Below are 24,570 nucleotides of genomic sequence, written 5' to 3'. Positions count from 1 at the left end.
CATTTCAAACCATCCTTGGCCATTTAAAACCATTCTCAGGCAGTGTTGGAAATGCAAATCCATTCCAAACTAATCAAGTTCATTTCATCAGCAAATCGTGGAGTGCCGTGATCAATAATAAAAGAATTTGGCACCGCCAAGCTAACGCATTTGTGCCTATCAAATAAACCAAACGAATAAAAAACATATTGATCAATAATCAATTTATTGACAATATTTCTGCTCGTGTAGGGTCCGCTGCAGCCGTCAATCAACACACAAAATCCATTAGGCTGTTTGCAATGCTGTGATGTAAATTTGTTTCAAAATGACAAGCGTTCGGATAGTTTCGATCTGTCAAAATACATCTAGTATATAGTATTCCTAATGCGATGATTTAGCCACCTGTTTTAATTATTGTTTATTCGATTTTGTTATTGTTTATCACTTATGTGACACATATTGTTTTTTCTGCTGTCAGTCGTCACAAATACTAATGAAAAATATTTAAAACAGTGTTCCCAAGCAACCAAAAGTTCTTAAAAGCGAGCTGCATAAGCTTCTCGTTTTAAGTAATTTTTCAGTACGTTTTATGTTCTAATAGCGGCTTAAGCAGCTTTCAAGTTCCATTAAAGCTTAAGCAGCTTGAATGTTCGCTAAGAACTTTATGTGAACTTTAAAGTGTGCTTTTTAAGTATTATCCGAACTTCTGGTTGCTTAGGTTCTATTCTATTCGTGTTTCAAATTGTGGAAAATTTTAAGCAGAATACTCGAGCTGTTCTAAATCTGATCCAAAAAAGTGCTCGAATAATAGAACTACATAGTTAGCATACTTTCTATTCCCGCCTTTTTTCTTCTGCTGCGATTTTTATGCATTTTTATGCATACACTGAGAAACAAAAATATGCATATTCAGCATACTTTCTATTCCTGGCTCTTTTCTTCTGCTATTATTTTTATGCATTTTCATGCATATACTTCTAGTAAGCATTCAATGAGTGGATAGATCGAATATGTCCAATGCTTAAAATTTACAGCAGAAGAAACGAGAGGCAGATAGAAAAGTATACTATCGATAAAAGAGATTATAACTACTAAAGAGAGCAAAGCGCTACTGTCTCCATGTATTCAAGCACTGAAACATGGGGTCTCGCTCCAGCATGTTGTATCCCATTACTTTGACATGTATGTACCCGGGGCAATAGGTGTCAAACTAGTGGGCCTAGCATATGTGAGAGCGAGATGATAAATTTTTAGTGTTATAGCAGCAACATGCGACCTCTAGTAGTCATAATAACTGTTCTATCGATGCATAAATAAAATTCTGTATGCTTTATTATACCGTTCATTTCTGAATCAATTTGGCCGATAAGGTCATTACGCACACTATTGAAAATTAAGAATAGAAATCAAAACAAAATAGTCGAAATAGTGCCTAAAACGAGGAACGCGAGAAAAGGAACTTGCTATCGTCGCTATCTCGAAGGGAACGCTTGTTCCATACATTCGTTGCTTTGTACGTCGTGCGTGCACTGCAGCAGTCACAAAGTTGTTTTATAAACGTGCGAAAAATAATATTTTTGGTGGACTGATAAAAATACTTGGATTGAATATAAATATTAACAAAAATCTAGTGTTTAAGCGAATGTCGACGCATATAAAAATGTATGGAATAAGGTCAATATATCCAAAATGTCATTACTCCGTGTAAAATGTAAAATCTTGAATCTTTTAACAAAATTTAATATTCGGTGCTGGAAAAAGCTACCTAAGTGCAAACAAACAGCGAGTGACAATTTGCTGCGGAAATCGCGTATTGAGGGATGAATGTGGAATTACGCGACTTCGAATTCAGTGACTCAGAGACAGAACTGCTAATCGAATCATCAAACAGTGGCCGCACGTCCAATCGGGTAACGTACGGAGGTCGTCCCTTGCGTGGCCGGAGGAAGCAGCCTTTTAAAATGGGGAATTTCTTGAAGAATTTATGCTGGTGAGTTGATAAATGGCAATATTTTTAGGATGACTCAATGGTATTGTAATTTATACAAGTTTTTACACGTACATCAGGTTTAAAACATGATGGTGCTCTGTTTTATGCTTTCTAAGTTGTCTGCAATATGCATGCTTAAAGGTCTCGCCAGCGACAATCATAATCAAACATTATATTGACAATTTTATGCTTTATTATTGCATACAAGTCTAAAATAGCTTGAAATTGTCAAATTTGAAGAACCATCAAATATAGCATATTGCAATAACTTTCCTGTGCAATGAAGCTTTGGGCCGAGTCTAAAGAATCTGAAAAAATATTATTCTCATTTAAAATTGGGAATGCTATTTCGTAAAACGGAACAGCTTTTACTTTAAGAAATCAGTGCTAGCTAAGTGGGCCACATTTGTACGTGAGGTTGGAATAAGTCAAGTGATCTTTTTTCTTTGTTCTTTTCATTCCATGTTCGGAATTTTAGGATCAACTTTCTTAAGCCTTTTGTTGATGCATTTCTCGAACACGACTGGCATTTAATAGTTATTTGTTTTCGCGGCAGCAACATGCGACTGTTATGCTTATAGCAACTGAAGTATCCAACTTTATCTATATATTAGAATAGCCGCTGCGGAGCGTACCGCAAGACATTTTCCCTGTTTCTGAGTTGCAAGAAACGCGACAGGATCAACTTTGTACATCTCCAATATCTTAATGCATTCCTTAAGCTCCTCTGTCAGGATGCTATTCTGCTCACAATGGGCCCGTTTCCATTGCGCCTTAGCCACGGTTGCCGCTCGTGATGTGAAGAGGCCTCCTGAACACCGACCCAAAAGTTAGTGATATCGCCGATATCCGGTAGATCTTTGCTGAAATCAGGCTTCTTGTGGATGATTTGGTCATAGGATGCTCACTTGTTATCACTGAACACCCGCTTTTGCTGTCGTTACTTCGCAGTCAGTGTAACGCCTTGGGATTTTTGAAAAGACACACAATGGCTGTATTATTGTGTCGAGTTTCTCTGTCAGCTAATGAACTCCTTGCATGCGAAGCTTAGTAGGTGCAACTATCGCAGCCACGTGACAACATAATTTCACCGATCTTGAACCGTCTCCGTACGCGGCCAACCTTCCATTAGCGCACGTTTGTTCGAGAGCAGACTCTCCAATCTCCACTGGCATAGAGGTACTCGCCATTCCCGGTGATGATAAGGCGAGTCGTCCCTTGACGTAAGTCGGTATCCTAAACATCTGACGGTTACCACTGCAGCGCAAAATACTATTAGCTGCAGATCTTCCAGGATCTGCACACATTAAGTACATTTGAAGAGCGTTGCCGTTCATGACCAGTTGTACATGTTTTTAATTTGACGCATCGCGCAGATTTGGCGCGAATTCAATTTTCGGATCTGTCCTAACATGTTCATTAACGATTGGAATGAATCACTGGGATCACTAATTCCTCAAAGAAACGAATTACGGTTATGAAAATTAATATGCAACTCCGTTATGCCGCTTTCTTACTATTTAGAGTGATTACAAATAATATGAACAAGGTTCAAGTTATGATTTTTGAAATTAAAATTAATTAAAAAATGGAAAAATGAATTGCAATATATTGGTGCGTTCAATGTTTTGCGTTTTCTTTTCATTTGGATTCTACTATAAAGCTCTGCACATTATAAACATTTTTGACCGGTGAAGTGAACGATTAAAAACATTTTTAATAGCAATCCGTTCACAAAGTTTCTTGAAATCCTGTGCAATTTTTTTTAACAAAATTGGTGTTTTCTCTAATTACAACGCGATGGAAAGAGGAGCGAATTAATTCTACCCAAAAGTAATTACGACATGGTCGCGCACGATGATCGCAAACAAATAAATAATTAATTTTTTTGGGCTTTGGCGTAAGTGCCAATACCTTATTTAAGATTTTTTGGTAGCATCCAACGGGAAAAAAGACCGAAATGGTGAGTTAAACGAAAGCAATTGTGTGAAAAAACTCACCCTAGAAGCAGGTTTCGAACCTGCAACCCTTGGGACTGCGACCCAATGCACAAACCCACTAATGCACTATCCCCGGGCTATGATGACGTCCCAGGAAGAACACGTGATTATAGCATTGGCGACAGTGATAGTACCCTGCTTCTAAAAATGCACCACAATAACGGGGCATAATGCATTACAACAACGGGGCAGAATTCACCGCAACAACGGGGCAGAAAGCTCGGCGAACAAGAAAGTAGTTTTGTTTTCTGACGGGATTTCACAAAAGTGTGCCAATAAATAGCCTTAGGTTATGCAATTAGCAGGTTTTCAGAACGATGTTTCTGTTTTCGATTAAAAAACCAGCAAAATAAAAGAAGAGGGCATTTTCCCCCCGATGAAACAGAGAAATAAATTTAGCAAAAATGAATTATTTAGTAGATTTTTCATATGTAGTGCGACAGAATAATGAACAACGGTATGAATAGAACTGGAATGCTCTGATATAATAGTAAAACAGTATCTATAAGAGCTGATAATCTTTGTTGCACGAGCCACAATAATTACATGAGAAGAGCACGTTATTGTTTTTTGTTTATTTCACGGACTATTGCTATTTATGTACGGTTATCAAACTTTTCCAGTGTATGTTTACTATGGCGGACCTCCGACTGGTGTTACCCTTTTCTCGAAATTTTCAGCTGTTTTCGATATAAGCAAGGGGTGCATTTTGCCCCGGGGTGCGTTTACCCCATCTTCCCCTAATAAAATTTCATTGAGTGAAAACAACTGAAGCAAATCATTCATCGTTATTTCGACGAAATTCACACACTTTTTTGTTGATGACCTTCTGTCACGGCCTTGGCCTGCTGATTCCTCCAATTCTTCATCCGACCAATGTCGCTAGAGATTTATGAAACGGAGCTGGAGAAAATTTGGTGGTTCTGCTCTTTTGGGATGAACTGGACTTTACTGTCGTGTCATTATAGCACATCCTTGTTGTAATGACAGCTGACTAAGTCTATCCGAAACGTAACGGACTTAATAATTGGTAACATTTGTTTGCCGAGGAACTTCCTTTACTTCTGAATACGTAGTGTTATCTGTCACGAAAATGCTAGTTTATCTAGTTATGCTAGTTATATTATCACTCAAAACACATCCATCGAGTTCCATCAGTACCTGGTCGAACGGCATACGGACTTGAACTCATGTCAACGTTTGTTGCTCGAGAATTTGGATGAGTTGTTCACTTGCTCGAAAATATTTTTAAACTTGCCGAAGACGGATTCGCCATAGAGTACAGCGATCAGATGTGTTTGGCCGAATTATATCCGAATGACCTTCAACTGTAATTGACTGTATAAGGTTCCATTCCGAGGCTTGGTTTGCACTCTTTTTCAAAACTTTTTAACATTTCATTAAGATCAGAGCACAACAACATGACTTACAGCTATTCACAACCTCTAAACAACTCATACACGGAAGTTGGTTAAGGTTGAATATGTGTTCTGAGTGTATGGATTCCTGCGCAATCAAAGCATAGTCAACTGAGTTCACAAAAACCATGCATTTATTAAAACGAATGCAATCGTTACTAGTAGCTTTTGACCAATTCTGTATTAATTTTTTTTACTGTCTATAGCGCAAAACCTTTCGAAAATGACGAGGAAGCCCCCAAAATTTGAAATTTGTCTATTTCAGGTAGAGCCGTCAATGTTGTGCGCCTAAGGAATCTAATCGAATATTAGGAAATTATGTTAGTTCCGGACGCATTTTTGTACTAAGTGCAGTCAGAAGAAGGCAATCAGAATTTTCAATAACGACATTTTGTCGAAAGTATTTTAGATTACAATTGTTCAAAATAACTCTAAAAGCTAGGAATATTTTAGGGCACAATTTATTTAGCTTATTAATAAAAGATATAGATGGACAGTACATGAGAAATTCCCTAGAATTTTCAAATAAAAACTATTGCAAGTTTTGAAAATGGTTGCCTATACATTTTATTTATTTGGTTTGAGAAACGGGCTAAATAGCGCGCGGATTTGGCGCGTTCTTATTTCGACATAGATCTTTCATTAGGGCTTAAATCGCAAATGTAAACTAACAGCGTTTTCGCTATTATGACATTATGCGACAAAAATACTACAAGATTGAGGTGAAAATTAGTTAAAATGGTTTTTAATTCGATTTATAATTAAAGAAAACCCTCTCCTAGGTTGACGGGTTTGACGGTATTGCAAACATCTTCAAGCATATTTGAGCAGACACCTGCTTTGGGATGGTTATTGCATTGCGCCTCGATAGTGGTGCATCGAGGAGACCGAGACGGCTTATGGACCTTTTTTATGTTTTGTGTTTTTTCATACTCTGCACCAGTCCAAACTAACAGTCAACTAAGAGCCTGTGCACACTGGCGTGGCCGATTGGCGGGTCGCCGCGGATTGACTTTTTCTGTGGGCTGTGTTTGCAGACATTGTTCAACAGCTTAAGGCAGTCTTTGTGAGCACGGCTCGCAGTGGAAACGTGCACAGGCGCATTAAAAAAAAATAACAGTAGAACCCTATTAGTTGTGTTGTGTTGTAATAATTGTGGTTTTTGGTACTAGTGTACTAGCTAGCCGTGTGTCTATCTGTGTATGTGGGCGTCTGAGTATTTGTGACATGTGGACCAGGGAATGGATGCAGAACTGACTTATATGATGGAATAGTGGGTGATCCTTCTTGGGATTCGTTGGTCATTTTTTACTGGTGTTCAATTCGTGCATTCGATTCGATTCATTCGGTTTGGATAAATGAAGGTACGATTGATTTACCGATGCACGTCAATGATCCATTCCCGTCCAGCATAGCATGAGAAACTTCTTCTAACGGAGTTAATTGTTGTTAATGGTAAATATATATATATATATATATATATATATATATATATATATATATATATATATATATATATATATATATATATATATATATATATATATATATATATATATATATATATATATATATATATATATATATATATATATATATATATATATATATATATATATATATATATATATATATATATATATATATATATATATATATATGATATAATGATATATATATATATATATATATATCATTTTCTGGCATTTGGACCATTCCAAGTAGTTTTATTGCATGGTACATGTGTTGTTCAATTAATATTCAATAACAGTACTAACTCTACTCTTTATTTTATTTTATTTATTTTCGATCTCATGCGTCATATTCCTCTGATGACTTCTCCGAGATAATTTATCATAAAAGGGCAACATTGCTGTCAACAATGACTATTCGCTGCCATCAGACGTCGCCAGGTTTTAGAAAAATTGAGATGTACTTTCATACTCAATTGAATCAGATAAGTAGGAACGAACAACAAACTGTAAGTAGCATACACATGTCTTATTTTAACATCATGCATATTTGAATAAAACATATTATTTACAGGTAACACACATATCTCAACATGCAACACTTCCCATACACACGTAAACATTCACACACGCAAATATACAAATGCTCGACAGGTGACTGGGCCAAGTGCATTCACTCGTAGGATCTATCCTTTAGATGATCGCCTCGATTCTACGAAACCAGTGCACAATTAAGCTGACATAAGCTAGTCTCGTCTGGTGAATGCATGTAACCTGGAAGCCCCAGACACGACAGGACGAGACGGACAGATGACGGACTGGACTCGACGGGGCCTAGTTAAGAGTTTTAGGCATTCTTCAATGCACGGCTAGCGACATCAAAAAAAAAAATAAAAAACTAAAATTATAATTAAAGAAAACAAAACGGCGAAACATGCATTTTCTTCGAGATTTCGACTTAGGCCCTTCTTCTCATATGGAATATAAAGGCTAAACTTACATTTTTAGACAGAACCGGGGCGTATGGTTATTATTCACAAAATTATTCTTTAAACGGCAGTTCTATTATATAAATGATAAGCAATATCTACTATGATCATGTCTACTCTTAGTTATTGTACATAAACATTCGAATATTTCGATATTTTCATGAAATTCGGAGAAAAGATGCACGCGCCTCTTCATTTGCATTGGGTTTATATGTGCCCATTTGCTGAGCCCTATTAAAAAGTATACTGTCAAGCTCGCCCATTTACCCAGCCCTACCCAGCAAGACAAAGTCAGTTTAGCCCATTTACCGCGCCCTTCTGAAAATTGTGTTCACGGTTTAGCCCTTTCGTAAATGGTGGTTGCTGAAGGGCGAAATCACGACTGGAATGCAAGTTGGGCGTAAGCATTTTTTTTAGTTTCTACCCACTAAAAGCACATAGGAATTAAATTCTTTGTTATATTGTCATAAGGTTTAACCAAAGATGCTTCAGGGAAAACATGATCATAAAGTAATTTATACCTACAATTAAAACTACATTTAGAAAAGCATGGCCGAATATTGAAACTGATTTTTCTCCATTTGAGTACATTGCGACTTAGGCCCTAATGAAAAATCTGTGTCGATTTTGTCATCTTTCGTAACAACCCTGCAATTGCGTGAGCATGTCAGATGCATTCGGAAATCTGGTTCTTTTTGCACCAGAATTAGAGTGAGAAGAATAGCAAATAAAATGAAACGATCAATAGGAAACTATGAAAACCATTTGTACTTGGTCAAAGCTAAACTCGGAAAGCACCTACGAGGCTTGCGTTTGTGAAAATCGTGTTCTAATCAACGCTATCTCGGATTCCAAATATTGCTACTTTTTAGGAAATATATAGTACTAATGAAGCAAATTATGATTTTCGTTGGGAGAACTGTTTGTATCATTCATGAAATCACCGAGCACATCGTTTATAAAAACATTTTCAAAATAAATTATTAATATTTTTAAAAGGCTACAGATTTAGGAGGCATGTTCATTTGTTTATTCGTGTCAATGCACACAATACACCTAGTTATATCGTCATGCAGGGTATTTATTGAATTTGCATGAAATGTTAATGTGTATAAAAAGTAGCCCGTTTGAAAATATTATGAACGCTCTTGACTGGCAAAACGATTATTCAAAAGCTGGTTCAATATTGAGATTAGGACTGGATCAAATAGGCTACGCGATTGTCTTCTCTTTTCTTAGGTTCTGACACAGACGTCCGACAAACTTTCGATACGCCACATTGCACTTCTCGCGTATCTGAGGTCGTCCGTTCATGTCAGTTCTAAAGCGCTGGGCAAAAGATAGTATGCGTGGATCACGAATATGTTCTCATCTACGTCGTCCACATCGTACACGGCTCAGTGTTGCCATGAGGATGAGATCACGGGTGCAGCGCGTTCCTCGCTGTATGTTGTCCATGGCTGCTCTCTCCGCCATAGCTCTTGGAACGCGTCCCTTTGGAAACCTGCTGTCCCACCTCCAGTCGCTGGTTGTTCGCATTATACTTCATACTAAGACCAGTTGCTTCTTCTTCTAAGTTCTAGTTATTTTCCATTGGCCTATTCCTGTTACGAGGCCAAAAACCGAAACCAGAAAGGTGGACTTCCACTATCTAGATTAGATACCGACCCATAAACTCATGGACCGGAGACTAACGGCTTTACTTACCTTGCGAAGGAAGGCGTGACCACTGATTTTTTTTCTCCTCGGAAAAATTTCAACTATCTCGGCTGGGATTGAAACCCAGATCAACTGGAGTGAGTAGCGGACACGCTAACCACTTAACCACCAGCACCGTCGAGACCAGTTGTAGTTGGGGCAGAGACTATTAGTCTCTGGTTGGGGTGCCCTCCTCGGGCGATCGCATAGCCAAAATTCTTCTTGTTCCTATCTCCATTGTTGGAGTGCAGCGAAAAGCCGCCTTTTGACGTAGGAAACGGCGCGCATCTAGTTCCCTCTACCTACCAGGGTTGAATACCCGATCCTAGCTAAGCTTGCTCGTATCGCGAGGCGGTAGGGATAGAAGTTCTATATCAGAGGTGAATGGCCACTTGTGGGGACCTGAGAGACACAATAATCCAACTTTACCAGTATATTTTTCATTTTTTACCCTTTTTGGTGCTCTTTATGCCACCGAAGGCTTGGAGGATTTTGCCATGTGTAGGGCATTTTCCAGAGGGGCCCAAAACCGATTAAAAATAAAATAAATATTGAGCACACTATAAAAAATATTATTTGTTGACAAAATTAAATTAATTCTCTCGCCGGTAGATAGCTAATGATCTATGAACTAATGCTCATGATATATGATCAGTTTTCGATCGATTATCGACTAACGAGTGAATAAATCTATGAAATGTCAATTCAAGACCTCAATTAAATATCAACTTTTGAATAGGACTAATAAGATTTGTAAACTAACTTTTGATTTGCTAATTTCTCTTAATTCGTTATAATTTCAACCCAGAAAAAGTTTGAAAATGTTTCTACCAAGGGTAAAAATGTTGATTCATGTGTATTTTTCATGAAATTCAACTCGGCAGCAGAATAATGAACTAAGTTTGTTTACAAAAATCTCTTTAGCCCTTTTGAAGAATTAATATTGAATTTTTCCTTTATTGCGTTGGTCGGTTTTTTCTTGAATTGCCCAAAAAATCTTCGTTCCTGGCATCCTTGAAGACGTACACGTACGTGTGCGTGTAAATTTATTTCATGCAAAACAATAACAAAAAATTCCGCTTGCTTTTGCCGCTTTTGCCCATTGACTGTCATCGCTTCTTTCATCTACTTTCATTCATGAACAGTTATGCGCATGTATGCGTACTTCAGGTACCGTTGATTCTTCTAACGTCATTCCGTACGGGAAAGGAACGTTTGGAAAAAGGTGCTCAAACAGTTTGATTCACCAAAGTGCTATTCATATTACTGTTGGCATTTTTTCTTTCGTTTGGGACCTAAACAAAGTAAAAATCTTTCAAAATTCATGAGCTACAAGTAATCCGCGCGATGGAAGACGCATCGCAACCCGTTCCATCGATTACAGCGGTCACCACCAAGGAAACGATTCCACTGATTGAGAAAAATCGCAAAAAGCGACTCTGGCTGAGGTAGGTGTAATGTCACGAAAAAAGTAGGTTCGCCCCCGACAACAGGCAGATGACGAATCAATGATGGCGTTCCACTGTATAGATATTCGGAAACCTTTAAAATTGCTATTCAATTACTAGAATTGAAATTGTTAAAATAGCCATTTAGCTCATGTAAACTTGTCTCAAATCTACGGAAACCCTAAAATGAGTGTTTATAATTTGACTGATGACCTAAAAATAATTGTAAATAATCTATATCGATTTTTGTCTTTTTTATCTCCTACATCTTTATTATCAATACATCAATGATGAGCCTTCAGTATTTGATTTTGTGGTGTAAATCTAATGACTACAGAAATTTTGGTGGAACAAAATGTCAAAACTAAGCCCAACCTTGTTACCAATATTAATAGATGAACATTTCTATGCTGCTTCAGTATGTACAACTTTTCTTCAAAGGGACCATTTAGTCACTATATAAATTCTTGCTTTGCGCAAAAAATTATACTTTTAGGTACTCTCAATTAAATATACATAAAATATGCTATTTTGAAGCATAGATCAATATGCGAAAGTAATGTTCTGCACAATTTTTTCATGCCGATAAAGTTTAAATATACCTTGACTTAAATCAAACCGGGAATTTCATCCTTTCACAGCTGCTGGTGTTGGGCATGGCGAAGATGGTGTGCTTCCAAGGAACTGAAACCTCGGACGATCATGATCGGAAAACCGTCGATGGAAAAGTTCCCCCCGAACGAAATCCGCAATCAGAAGTACAACATCTTCACCTTTCTCCCGCTGGTACTATTCGAACAGTTTCGGTTCTTCCTTAACCTGTACTTCCTGATCATGGCCGTCAGTCAGTTTATTCCGGACATTAGGATCGGCTATCTGTACACCTACTGGGGACCGCTTGGTTTCGTACTGGCCGTCACAATCTGCCGTGAAGCGGTGGATGATTTACGAAGGCATAAACGGGATCGGGAGGTCAATTCACAAAAGTATAAACGTTTCGTGAACTCGGAAAAACCGCCGGAGTTGGTATCTTCTTCAAAGCTGAAGGTTGGCGACATCATCATGGTGGAGAAAGATGAACGTGTTCCTGCAGATTTAATACTGCTGCGCACCAGCGACAAAAGTGGAGCTGTATTTGTAAGAACTGATATGTTGGACGGTAAGCTATATTAAACGATTGACCTTTCGATAATCACAATTAGTGTTCCTAATCTTCCAGGTGAAACGGATTGGAAACTTCGCTTGGCTGTACCGGCTACACAAAAATTGGCATCGCACAGTGACCTGTTCAATATTGGCGCTTCGCTATACGTGGAGAAACCACAACGAGATATCCATACATTCATTGGGACGTTTTCGAAGGTGATCGGTCAATTAATATTTGATTGCTTAAACATTGATACTATAATTTTTATTTTATTACAGTTGGAAGGTTCCGAAGACGAAGGCCTCAGCGTGGAAAGTACGCTATGGGCGAACACAGTAGTCGCTTCAGGGACGGCGGTTGGGATCGTTATTTACACGGGCGCGGAAACACGAAGTGTTATGAACAATTCTCAGCCTCGTTCGAAAGTAGGTCTACTGGATTTGGAGATAAATGGCCTCACAAAAGTACTATTTTGTGCCGTCATCGGACTTTCTTTTGCAATGATGTGTCTGAAAGGTTTCAATGGGCCCTGGTACCGCTATATGTTCCGATTTGTGCTACTGTTCTCCTACATTATCCCGATCAGTCTGAGAGTCAATCTGGATATGGGTAAAGCATTTTACTCGTGGCAAATTCAAAATGACGAAGAGATACAGGGAACTGTAGTTCGGTCAACAACAATACCCGAAGAATTAGGGCGGATATCTTACCTGTTAACGGATAAAACCGGTACCTTAACTCAAAATGAAATGATTTTTAAAAAGATTCATGTGGGAACAGCAGCTTATGGAAGGGACACCTTTCCAATGGTTTCCGCCGCCATCCTATCGGTATACACCAGTATCTCAACACAAGCTGATGGATCTCCTGCGAAACCGACCGAATATCAACCTCGACTAAGAAAGCCAGACGGATGGCGTATTTGGGAATCGGTGAAAGCTTTGGCTTTGTGCCACAATGTAACACCAGTGTATGATAATGGAAATGCAGGGAATGGAATCAATGGTGGCCCGGAGCGTAGAAATTCACCATCCAGGTCGATTTCGATTGAGGCACAAGAATCGGTGAAGTTGCTAGAAAAGACGTATCAAGCGTCCAGTCCAGATGAGATTGCGCTCGTCAAATGGACTGAAGCCGTTGGAATGACCCTGATCAACCGTGATTTAAATCATATGACCTTACAGGTACTGTTTAAATGCTTTTATAACCGATCTTTATTCTGAATACATTCTGTTTTGCTCTACAGATTCGCGAAAGAGATGCCCAGAGCGCCTCAATGAACGAAAACGCATCAATCAATACTGCGGTCACAAATCTCTCAGGTAATTCCAAAACTGAACTTAACTCACCCTCGAGCTCGGGCAGTGTTGCCTCACTCAGCTCTCTTGCCGGAGGTATCATGAAGTATCAGATCCTTCAAACATTCCCTTTCACAAGCGAGAACAAGCGGATGGGTATCATAGTAAAAGAGCTGAATAGCGGCGAAATTACCTTTTACCTAAAAGGAGCGGATGTTGTGATGTCTGCCATTGTGCAGTACAACGATTGGCTTGCAGAAGAGAGCGGTAACATGGCCCGCGAAGGTCTCCGTACACTCGTGGTGGCGAAAAAAGTACTTACAGAGGATCAGTACAGTGATTTTGAGACGAGATACAATGCGGCAAAGGTCAGCGTTACCGATAGGGTAACAAAGGTAGCGGCAGTAATCGAAAGTCTAGAACGAGAGATGGAGTTGCTTTGTCTGACGGGAGTGGAAGATAGGTTACAGGATCGTGTAAGACCAACGCTAGAACTGCTACGAAATGCCGGCATCAAAATTTGGATGCTTACGGGAGATAAACTCGAAACGGCAACATGTATCGCCAAAAGTTCCCATCTAGTGGGAAGAAACCAAAATGTTCATGTTCTGAAAAGTGTCCTAACTCGAACCGACGCTCACTTAGAGTTGAACCAGTTTCGACGAAAGCAAGACTGTGCTTTGGTTGTATCGGGCGAAAGCCTGGAGATCTGTCTTCAGTATTACCAACCAGAGTTTATGGAGCTGGCGACCGCTTGTCCAGCGGTAGTATGCTGTCGGTGTAGTCCCACACAAAAGGCACAAGTCGTGTCTCTGATTCAAAAATATTCTGGCAAACGTACTTGCGCCGTCGGAGACGGAGGAAACGATGTTAGCATGATCCAACAAGCGGATGCCGGTATTGGTATTGAAGGTCGTGAAGGCAAGCAAGCATCCCTAGCGGGAGATTTTAGTATTCCGCAATTTTCGCACATTGCCAAACTGTTGATCGTGCACGGTCGACGTTCGTATAAGCGATCGGCCGCCTTGTCGCAGTTTGTCATCCATCGGGGTTTGATCATATCAACCATGCAGGCCGTTTTTTCGGCTGTATTCTATCTCTCCTCCGTGGCCTTATATCAAGGATTTCTGATGGTGGGCTATGCGACGGTATATACGATGTTCCCGGTGTTTTCGCTAGTGCTGGATCAGGACATTAGTTCGAACATTGCGCTAACCTATCCGGAACTATACAAAGAACTCTCAAAGGGCCGGAGTTTAAGCTACAAAACCTTTTTCATGTGGGTTTTGATCAGTGTCTACCAAGGTAGGAATCATAATAGCAAACCTAACATAACATAGCCCTTCAAGTATTTGATATCGTTTCAGGTGGTGTAATAATGTATGGAGCGTTAATCCTGTTCGAGGATGAGTTCATTCACATAGTTGCAATCAGCTTTTCGGCGTTGATATTAACTGAGCTAATCATGGTAGCACTGACTATTAGAACGTGGCACAAGTAAGTATGTCTCACGCTTTATGCGACTTCCACGAAACTCCGTGTATTATGTAGCTAGTTGCTAACCCAATGTTGCGAAACGAACGAAAAGTGCATCAAGCCTTTTTGTTCGCGAGTTTGTGCGATTAGTATGCCAAGCATCCTTCATCGTTTGCGCCCAGATGACGCAAAAGCCCCTAGAGGGAATACTGTACATTCAGGAAAACAATGCAAAAGTACTGTATTTTAATAGCCTTTTCTCTTTCGGACAGACTCATGGTGCTCGCAGAACTGTTTAGTTTAGTGCTGTACATAATCTCGCTAGCTCTACTTCACGAATATTTCGGTAAGCTCTGCTCATTGTATTGTACAAACTAAATTTTAATTCAAATGTTCCTCTTTTATCAGACTGGGAATTCATCTGGTCGTGGGAGTTCCTGTGGAAAGTCCTAGTGATTACGCTCGTCTCCTGTCTGCCACTATACATTCTAAAGTTCTTGCGGAAGAAATTTTCTCCCCCGTCGTACTCAAAGTTGTCCTAGGTTTACCAAAGTAGTAATTGATGGACACTGGTTGTTACGCTATTCCGACGACAAAAATTCTTCAACTCCGCTCCTTACGTCGATGAATGTGTTTTCTCATAGTGTTACTCATAATTAATTTATTAAATCGTTGCTCGATCTGTAAAACTGATTGCTGGATACACAAGTCTCGTTTCTATAGTTTTCTCAAATTCAATTTTGAATGAAAAATAACATCACTCAGCTCGTATTCCAAAATTATTAAAATATACTTTATTTAATCCAGATACAATATATTTTCATGTTTAACGACGCGCTATGAGTCAATCTTTAATTAGTGTTATATAACCAAAATTGAATATACAATGGATGTGTCTTGTGATTTGCGCTGTAAGTGATATATTTTAGCTCTTTATGTAGGTGCGTTCTGTTAAAAATTAGTCTGTATTTTTGGTTTTACAAGATTCATTATTTTCATTTAAAATTTCAATCCAGCTTAGTTAAGTGCGAATCCAGTGAATCTTCAAAAGTAATGCTATATGTAAAATGAATCAATTATTTATGTATTTCGTAACAAGATTGAAGCTGCTACGCATCAACAGTAGGATCAAAATGGAGATGTGGACTATCAAGCTGGAAACGAAACGAATGACTAAAAAGAGACTTTAAATACTATTAATTGGAAAATATTTAAAAAAAATCAGCGCAGTTTTACTAAGACAATTTATTAAAGCGTACTGTAAAATATTTGTATGCCTTTATTTGATTCCGAAAAACCATCTAAAACTTATGAATTTTAAACACACAAAACTGAAGATTTAACCAATTCGTTATTTTTATGTAATTTTTGGGTTTTTGCTAGCACACGCGACTAACACGTTAACATACAAACGTTCGAGTCCTTTGCGATAATCCACGCACACCGCCCGGTGACTAAGTGAACGTTTTAGCAATTATAAATTTACAAACGCGTTCTCAATAGTGAACCTAGAAATGCCCGTCTTTGCGCGATCGTGAATCGGTTACGTCCGGAAGTCCCTGTCTCGGTCCTAGCAGTTAAGATCCATGCCAGTTGGACCAATTAAAAAATGACGCTCATATTCACTAGACAACTCTCACTTTCTTCTATCATCTGAAACGTACACTGAAAATTATCAGATTCACGGTCCGCGCGATCATCCAAGAATACACGCGTATAAGCGAATGGACACACGGTTATAAAATCGAATTTAAACATGCGAAGTTACATACACGCTACACACACACACACGCCCACGCGATCGAATACATTAACTTACAAACGCCTTTCGTCATGCTTAGCTTAGTTGACCGCCCGTGATTGATCAAAGCCTGTTGAAATTGCATATTGAACCAATTGTATGAAAGTTGGGAGTAGTACATCATACTCAACGTGCGACCTAAAGATATTAAGATTGTAGTATGATCAATAACGTAGATAGCAACGCCCATGCAGGTCAATTTTGGGATGGGAAAGAATATTAGTTCAACACTCGTGACTATTATGACCGAGGGGTCGTCAAACGGTGGGATAACAAAGTTCTCACAAGTTTCCTATCTCATGCCTCCACGCGAGTCTAAGTCTATTGATGACATTTGGTCCTTAGACCGGCGACGACTGGGTGCTATCAGCCTTCTGCCGATAGTAGCAGAATGAGAGGGTGCGAACAGATCTAGTCGAGAAAACATTACCGTATCCAATTTGCTAAAAAGCCCATTGCATCAGGTTTCCCTTCAATGTTCGTTATTATCGCTCGTATACGTTTATTTCACAAACAATCCGATATGAAAAATAGGAAATACTTTCCTTGATTTATAACATCTCAAGCTACCATAACTCTTTGCTTGTATAATGTGTTATAAATAGGTAGTTTTCAACCCAATAAATATATCATAGGGAAGAAGTAGCGAAATCTGTCTAAATACTGTTTCAATAAATAGTGATCCAACCCATTACGCAGATAAGATTGGCTTTCCTAGGCAATACTCCCACGGCCGGCTGTGTGAAGTTCAAATTGCTTTTGTTTAGAGAACATAGGTTACTCTCGGTAGCCGGCTGCCCAGAGTTTAAAAAGAACCAAAAACTAAACAAGATTTTCTCTTTTTCGAGTGATCGTGCACTCGAAGACTAACTAAACAACTACCTAATAAAATATGCTTCACAGGTCGCATTGCTTGCTTGGAGCGAATCCTAGACCTCATACCCTTTCAAACCACCAATTCCGCGACACCTATGGAAGAGTCTGATGAATCGTCGTCCTTCCGTTAAGTAGGTGGAGCATCAACACTTCCTGTCTACCTTATCCTTTATCCTTCCCCGTGAACGATGGAGATGGGGGCGGCCGGCAATGATGGCTATCATGCTGTTGAGGTTTTAATATTTGTCGGATTGGTATGAATTCCTACTTACCATTTCCTAAGCAACTCGTATTAGATAATCATCAATCAAACATGATGAAGTCAGTGTGCAATCCGCCAAAATCATCGTCACCACGCAACGCAACACTTGTGACTATTATGACCGAGGAATTCTCTGCATCATCCACAAGTGTTATAGGATAGAATTAGTATTAGTAGGTAGGAAAATGAATCAGGATATATCTCGGTAGATATGGTGATTTAGCAAAGTACGTACGCGCTTTGTCTTTTCATTTGAGATCAAAGTTTTCAGGTGCGCGACCTGTAGTGGAAATATGAATGCCGTTCGAATAGGCATTTTAAAGGGGTGTTTGGTGTAAAGTGACCCAATGGGTGTTTTCTCTTGAAAATATGGGTAGAAATAGTTTAGAGTGTATTGAGTTTACCGGTCGAGAAAATTTAAATGGTAATTACGAGCCCGAGAGCTCGGGACAAATTCTTTGCCATTGTGCGGTACTACTTCTTCGAAGGGAGCGATATTTCTAAAGGCATCTTATGACGCCTCACGAGGTGTGGCATACCTGTCTTCAACGGATCCTTAGCTACATTAATAATGTACTTCCAGGTTGGGACGACACATCTTGGACAAACAAAAAACTCGCTTCTACATACATTGGATTCCGGCAATTTCTAACATGTAGAGCAAACAGCGGCAGCCACAAAAGATAACCTGAATAGTGGTCGCAGTGGTAAAGTTTCCCCTAACAAAAAACCCTCAAGCACTCGCTGTTTTATACTTTGTACAACACTTTGGCATTTTTCATTATCATTTTGTTGCAAACCACTATGTATTCCTCAGATAACATGCTCTGCGCAAGATATAATCATTTTTGTACACTGACATACCACAAGTGCAACAATAAAACCTGTAATTGTTTATTGACACCAATTTAATAGAACGCGCAAAACGAAAAGTTCAACAAAATAATACTCTGTTCAACATATCTCATGAACTCGATCATGTAGAGGGTTACTTTCTTCCTTAAACTTGTTCAGGAAATCAAGAGCTAGCCTATGGAGGGTCAACTAGCTTGGATTAAAATTCTGCCGTTTGGTATCGCTAGTGAGCATGTTGTTTTTTACAGTTTACTGTGTCGCCAATAAACGCCAGTGTTATTTTTTCTTTACTGTGTTATCAGCAAACCAGAGCTTCTGAATTTGCTTCCAGGGACATCACTAGGGACAAGTCAGTTGCTTTTGACGTTCACATATGTCGTGTGAACTGAATGAAATTTTTTGTGTCTAATTAGTGCTAGTAATTACCTTTCGCATACAAAGAAAGATTGACACGAATGCCGCTACAGTGGTAAAGTATCAAAAATAAACAAAACAAAAAATACAAAGAAAGACTGTGCAATCACTGTCAAAATCGCCTTGGTAACCGAGGCCGAGTGTCATATACCATTCGATGCAGTTCGTCGAGATCGGAAAATGTCTGTGTGTATGTATGTGTGCATGTGTATGTGTCATTTAAACTCACACAATTTTCTCAGAGATGGCTAAGCCGATTTTCACAAGCTTAGTTTCATCTGAAAGATATAACGCTCCCATAACCTGCTATTATTATTATTTTAGTTGATCCGACTTCCGATTCCGGAGCTACGGGTTAAAGAGTGCGGTAACACAGCAAATTTCCATATAAACTGGTACAACCATTACATCCAAATGATGTAAAACACATTAAAATGGGTGCAAAATTACTCTAGTTTGCGGGTCTAGATCAATAATGATCAATCAAAGCAGTTTTGACCACATTGGCTACCTATGACGGTTCATGATGCCTCCGGGGAACTCGCCAAGTTCCTAAACTAATATCACACCTATTCTCTACCGAATTCTCTACCTATTTTTACAAATTTTAATACCATTGACTGCAGCTGAATGTAATTCGGTTCTGACTCTTGGTTCCGGAGTTACGGGTTAGTTAGTAAGGTTACACTGGAATTTCCCACATAAATCGGTAGAATCGTAATACTTCAGAGGCTAAAAACTATTGAGATAGTCACCAAATTAGTTAGATTCGCACGTCTAGATCACTGATTACCAATCAAACATTCATTGAATATAAATATACCATACCTTGTCCAGTATCAACGATTCCAGAAGTCCCGGATTCCGGGCATATTCTACAATTAAAGTCACATCGGTTCATCGGTGATGACTGAACCGATTTTCTCAAACCAAATCTCAAATGGAAGGCAGAATATGCTGCTGAGTATTGCGTCGCCAACCACCCCCCCCCCCCCCCCCCTCTTGGCCTTACACTCCCCTCCCTCATCACCTCTCCACCACTCCCTTGGAACACCATCAAACCCGTGGTGACATTATGGAACCATTTCGAATCGACTTTTTCATACAAGCTTGCATACAATAAACCTTTCGTTTCGAGATGCGCAATGCCACCCCCGCATTCCCTTCATCCATCTCGTATACCGAAATAAGATGAAGAATTTCTGACGCATCATCCACTGTCACTCTGTTAACCCTTTCCCCCCTTCCTTTCCAAATCCATACCACCAGCATTTCAAAATATGATCGCATAAAAATAACATTGGACTCGTGCTGATTAAGCTAATTAAATATTACTTTTTTGTTTAAAGTGAGTCAGCGTCTACTTTCGTGGTAGTCGTGGGATACGTACTAGGTATAATAAGAATGTATGTAATTTCCACAGTTTAATTGAACAAAACTTAATGAATCATAGTTTGGATAAATGAAAAAAGGCACAATCGCACCACTAGGTAGATTAAAACAGGTTTTTGGGCACTAGTTCAGATACATCGTCTAACTAGACGCCCAGATGGTACTAGTTACTGGCAAGATGAATTCGAAACACAAAAATTATGCTCACTAGCGCCGCCTGGTAACCGAGTTCCGACATATGCATTCGTCCATCCAAAAGGTCATCTAGTCACCCTAGTTTGCCGAAAAAAAGTACTAATAATTCAATTTTTGGTCTTTTGACTTAAGTGCCAATACCTTATTTAGGACTTGGTGGTATCCAACGGGGAAAAACGATCGGAAATGGTGAGTGAAGCTAAGCAATCATGTGAAGAAAAAAATTCCCCCCAGAGGCGAGATTCGAACTCACAACCTTTGAGACTCCGGCCCAATGCACTAACCCTTATGCTATCCCTGGGTATGGAGACATTGCTTAGCTTCACATGATTGCTTAACTTCACTCACCATTTCCGATCGTTTTTTCCCCGTTGGATACCACCAAGTCCTAAATAAGGTATTGGCACTTAAGTCAAAAGACCAAAAATTGCCAGCCTTGTCCACCCTCTCTCCCATGTCTCTGATACACAGATGTAGGACTTCGACCCCCCCCCCCCCCCTTCTTACCATTGAATATCTTCCCAATACTTATGTGCCCCCTATCTTCTAGTTTTAGTTGATCAATATTTAATCTCGTTAAGAAATACCCAACAGTACCAATACTTGAAAATAGCCCTAATTAATCCCCCTAATCTTAATAAAATTGAACCACTACCTCTAACTATTTCTAGTTAATATGCTTGTAAAATGTTCCGCTTAGTTAATAATTAATTGCTCCAACAATCATTCTAAAAATCATTAAATGCATTGCTATACAAAGAACACACAAAATGATCCGTCCCCCTGATCTTACGAATATTATATTATCCCCTCTTGTATATGTATAAGTTAGTTGTAAAGCTTTTTTTGTTTCATTTGTGACTAACATAGTCGAAATAAAAAAGAAAAAAAAATATAAAAACAAAATAATATTGATATGTACAACCCCCTAGTTTTAAGAAATTCAAAATGTAAAACAATGAAAAATTGGCACCTTTAAGCTAACGCAAACGTGCCTTATCAAATAAACGAAGAGGCTTTAGTTCTGGAATATGCCCGGAACCCGGGACTTCCAGCACTAGCGATAATGAACAATATATTCCAATAATCTTTGATTCGCCATCAGTGATCTAGGCTTGCGAATCGAAGTACTTTATGTTCATTTCAATTGATTTCGAATCTATGAGGTACTACGATTGTACCGGTTTATATGAGAAACCTGTAACTCCGGAACCAAAAATCAGAACTGAATGAAATTCAATGGTAGTCAGTGGGAGTATTATATCTTTCATTTGAAATCAAGTTGTTAAAAATCGGTTCAGAGTTTGCTGGGAAATAGGTCTGACATTAGCTCGGAAGCTCGGAGTTCTACCGCCCTAACCGGACGTGGATTCAAAACCAAGGATGAGATTTTCCTGTACCCACGGATATAGACGCTATGATACCACTGGCATGTCCGCAGAGGTAGAGTCGGAGCTTTTGCACCACATACATTAGTCCGTTACCCGAAGGTGGCAAGAACCATCGAAGAAACCGTCGCCATTCTCAGGCACCTTGCCGGTGTGTCGTTTGAGACCAGCAAAACAACCCGCACGGGCAGTCCGCAGATTATCATCGTCAGCACCGTACGCCGAAGCGTCGGCAGTAGCGTCATCCTCATTCCGACCGCCTACACCGCTAGCAGGAACCGTGGCTGCACCGGCGTCACCTGTTGGCAGCATCAGCATCGTCAGTCGAATCGCCAGCAGAACAGCAGCAGCATCCTGTCACACGCCGACCGGCAAATCACACACACACACACGCTATAAGTTAGGCTAATTAATAAAATTTGACATATTCGAACTTGTCCACGTATATTGATCTGTTGATCGGTTCTCCCTGTAAAAGCCGACCCTGAGAGCGAGAACGCTACTCACGGCCGAACTAGCCACCTTAAAAGAGGCTGTTGTAGAGTCCATCCTCATTAGATCCCCGTGGCTGTGACCAGGGATCGAAGTCGTTAAGCGGCACTCATCTGGTGTCGCCGTAGTCACAGTTTTGCGTTCTTACTTGAGCGACCAAAAATAAAAGTCGCAAGGATAGAATAAGCTTCGTAAAACCCGTTTCAAATATATTGGAATATAAAAATCGGAAATAAATTTCATGCATAAAAATCGGACGGTGATTCTTCAGCATAAGAATCACTTAAAAATGTTCACCCGTAAAACTCGGTACGAATGAGCTACCAGTATAAAAACCGGTTAAAAATAAATAAATCGTTCGCAGGAGCATCCGTACAGAGACTAATCGAGACTACCAACTCACGAACAAACACTCAAAATTCTATGGCACGTTGTGTACTAGATCTTTTGAAGTAGCAAAGGGAGCAAGGTCCCTTAAGTTTTGCCAATATTGACAAAATAATCAAGTTTCCTGATTTTTGTCGTGACTAACGACTTACCTTTCAATATAGGGACCCCTTTTCAAAATTTCGGAAGAAAAATGATGTAAGATTTTGAACGCTTATATCTTATATCTTATACTGAATGGATTTAATCAATTTCTTCGGCATTTTGTCGAAAATATTTGTACCAATGTTGTATTAAATTTTGGAATATGTAGGACATTCATTATCAACGGAGAAATAGTGTTTTGAAATATCTTTCGAAAACGACTCAAAAAAGTGAAAATTTTCAGCCCATCCCGCGCAGAGCCGTCAATATGGTGCAGCAACCGAACAATAAAATAATGAAAAGTATATATATATAGGTCCACTACATGTTTGTTCCTATGATTATTCGTATTGGGTTGCTTGACGAGAGCAGTTGGTGGGGGAAAGCCGGCATATTAGTTTTGGTTGTGCCATTAGAAGCCGGACGGAAAGAAAAGGCTCACGCACGCCACGAGAACGAGCGAGAAAGCGATAGTAGTGCATATTAGCGAAAGCGTTACGTACATTTTGAACGTTAATAACTTTTCTTCTACTAAACGTTCAATGCTTGCTACCGATACGTTGTTTGCTATATAAAATTTGTTTAAATAGTTCAAAAACTACTTTAAATGAGAATCAACATTAATGATAAAACCTATAAATAGGGGTGTCGCAGCTTTTCTCAAAGCCAGACGTATGTAGACGCAGTGCATAACAGACGTGCGTGGTCGTGAGAAGCTGCATCGGACGACCAATCAAATCGGCTACCACCGGTAAGAAAATGTTTTTCTAATCTACAAACCCGAAGGTTTTTGCAAATCCTTCCAAGAAAATCAGTGAATGTGGCAACTCTGCCACTAAGCGAAAGTTACACCAAAACGAATGATGAAAATATTTTCATTTATCGCACAAAAGGATGGCCTTCCATCTGCATTGTAAAGTCAATAAATAGGAACGCCTTGATACAAAGCGTGCTCATTCGGTGTGAGCTGCGAAAGGGGAAAGATCGTATGTATGTACGCAGTAAAAACAATCGTCGGCAAGGTTTGAATTGTTTCAAAAGATTCTCGTCTTGTATCAACATAGTTATCTACAAACCGTCCTTATTAGGACGAATGCAAAATGGTAAAAGAATTTAATTAGAAAGTTTCTTTTATTACCTAGTATTAATTTTGCGCTTGTTAATTCTGTACTTTTACCAGTGAATCACAAGAAAATGTTTTTCTAATCTACAAACCCGAAGGTTTTTGCAAATCCTTCCAAGAAAATCATTGAATGTGGCAACTCTGCCACTAAGCGAAAGCTACACCAAAACGAATGATGAAAATATTTTCATTTATCGAACAATAGGATGGCCTTCCATCTGCATTGAAAAGTCACTAAATAGGAACGCCTTGATGCAAAGCGTGCTCATTCGGTGTGAGCTGCGAAAGGGGAAAGATCGTATGTATGTACGTAGTAAAAACAA

General features: G+C 39.2%; 1 protein-coding gene across 2 annotated transcripts; it reads left to right on the top strand.

The window, feature by feature from the left end:
* Window positions 1–1,483: 1,483 nt before the first annotated feature.
* LOC131681892 (probable phospholipid-transporting ATPase IIA) lies at window positions 1,484–16,186 on the top strand. Of its 2 annotated transcripts, none has more exons than XM_058962987.1 (8): window positions 1,484–1,972; window positions 11,639–12,156; window positions 12,217–12,359; window positions 12,423–13,328; window positions 13,391–14,747; window positions 14,810–14,939; window positions 15,191–15,264; window positions 15,327–16,186. In XM_058962987.1, exons 1-8 carry the CDS (start codon window positions 1,803–1,805, stop codon window positions 15,458–15,460), a joined length of 3,432 nt encoding a protein of 1,143 aa, XP_058818970.1. In that variant the 5' UTR covers window positions 1,484–1,802; the 3' UTR covers window positions 15,461–16,186. The 2 variants fall into 2 exon arrangements, with proteins under 2 accessions (XP_058818970.1, XP_058818971.1); XM_058962988.1 differs by lacking the exon at window positions 1,484–1,972 and adding an exon at window positions 10,757–10,997.
* The last annotated feature ends 8,384 nt before the right edge of the window (window positions 16,187–24,570 follow it).

Source organism: Topomyia yanbarensis, chromosome 2 (assembly GCF_030247195.1).
Source record: "Topomyia yanbarensis strain Yona2022 chromosome 2, ASM3024719v1, whole genome shotgun sequence".
NCBI classification, from domain to species: domain Eukaryota; kingdom Metazoa; phylum Arthropoda; class Insecta; order Diptera; family Culicidae; genus Topomyia; species Topomyia yanbarensis.
This window is presented reverse-complemented; position numbering and strand designations above follow the sequence as displayed.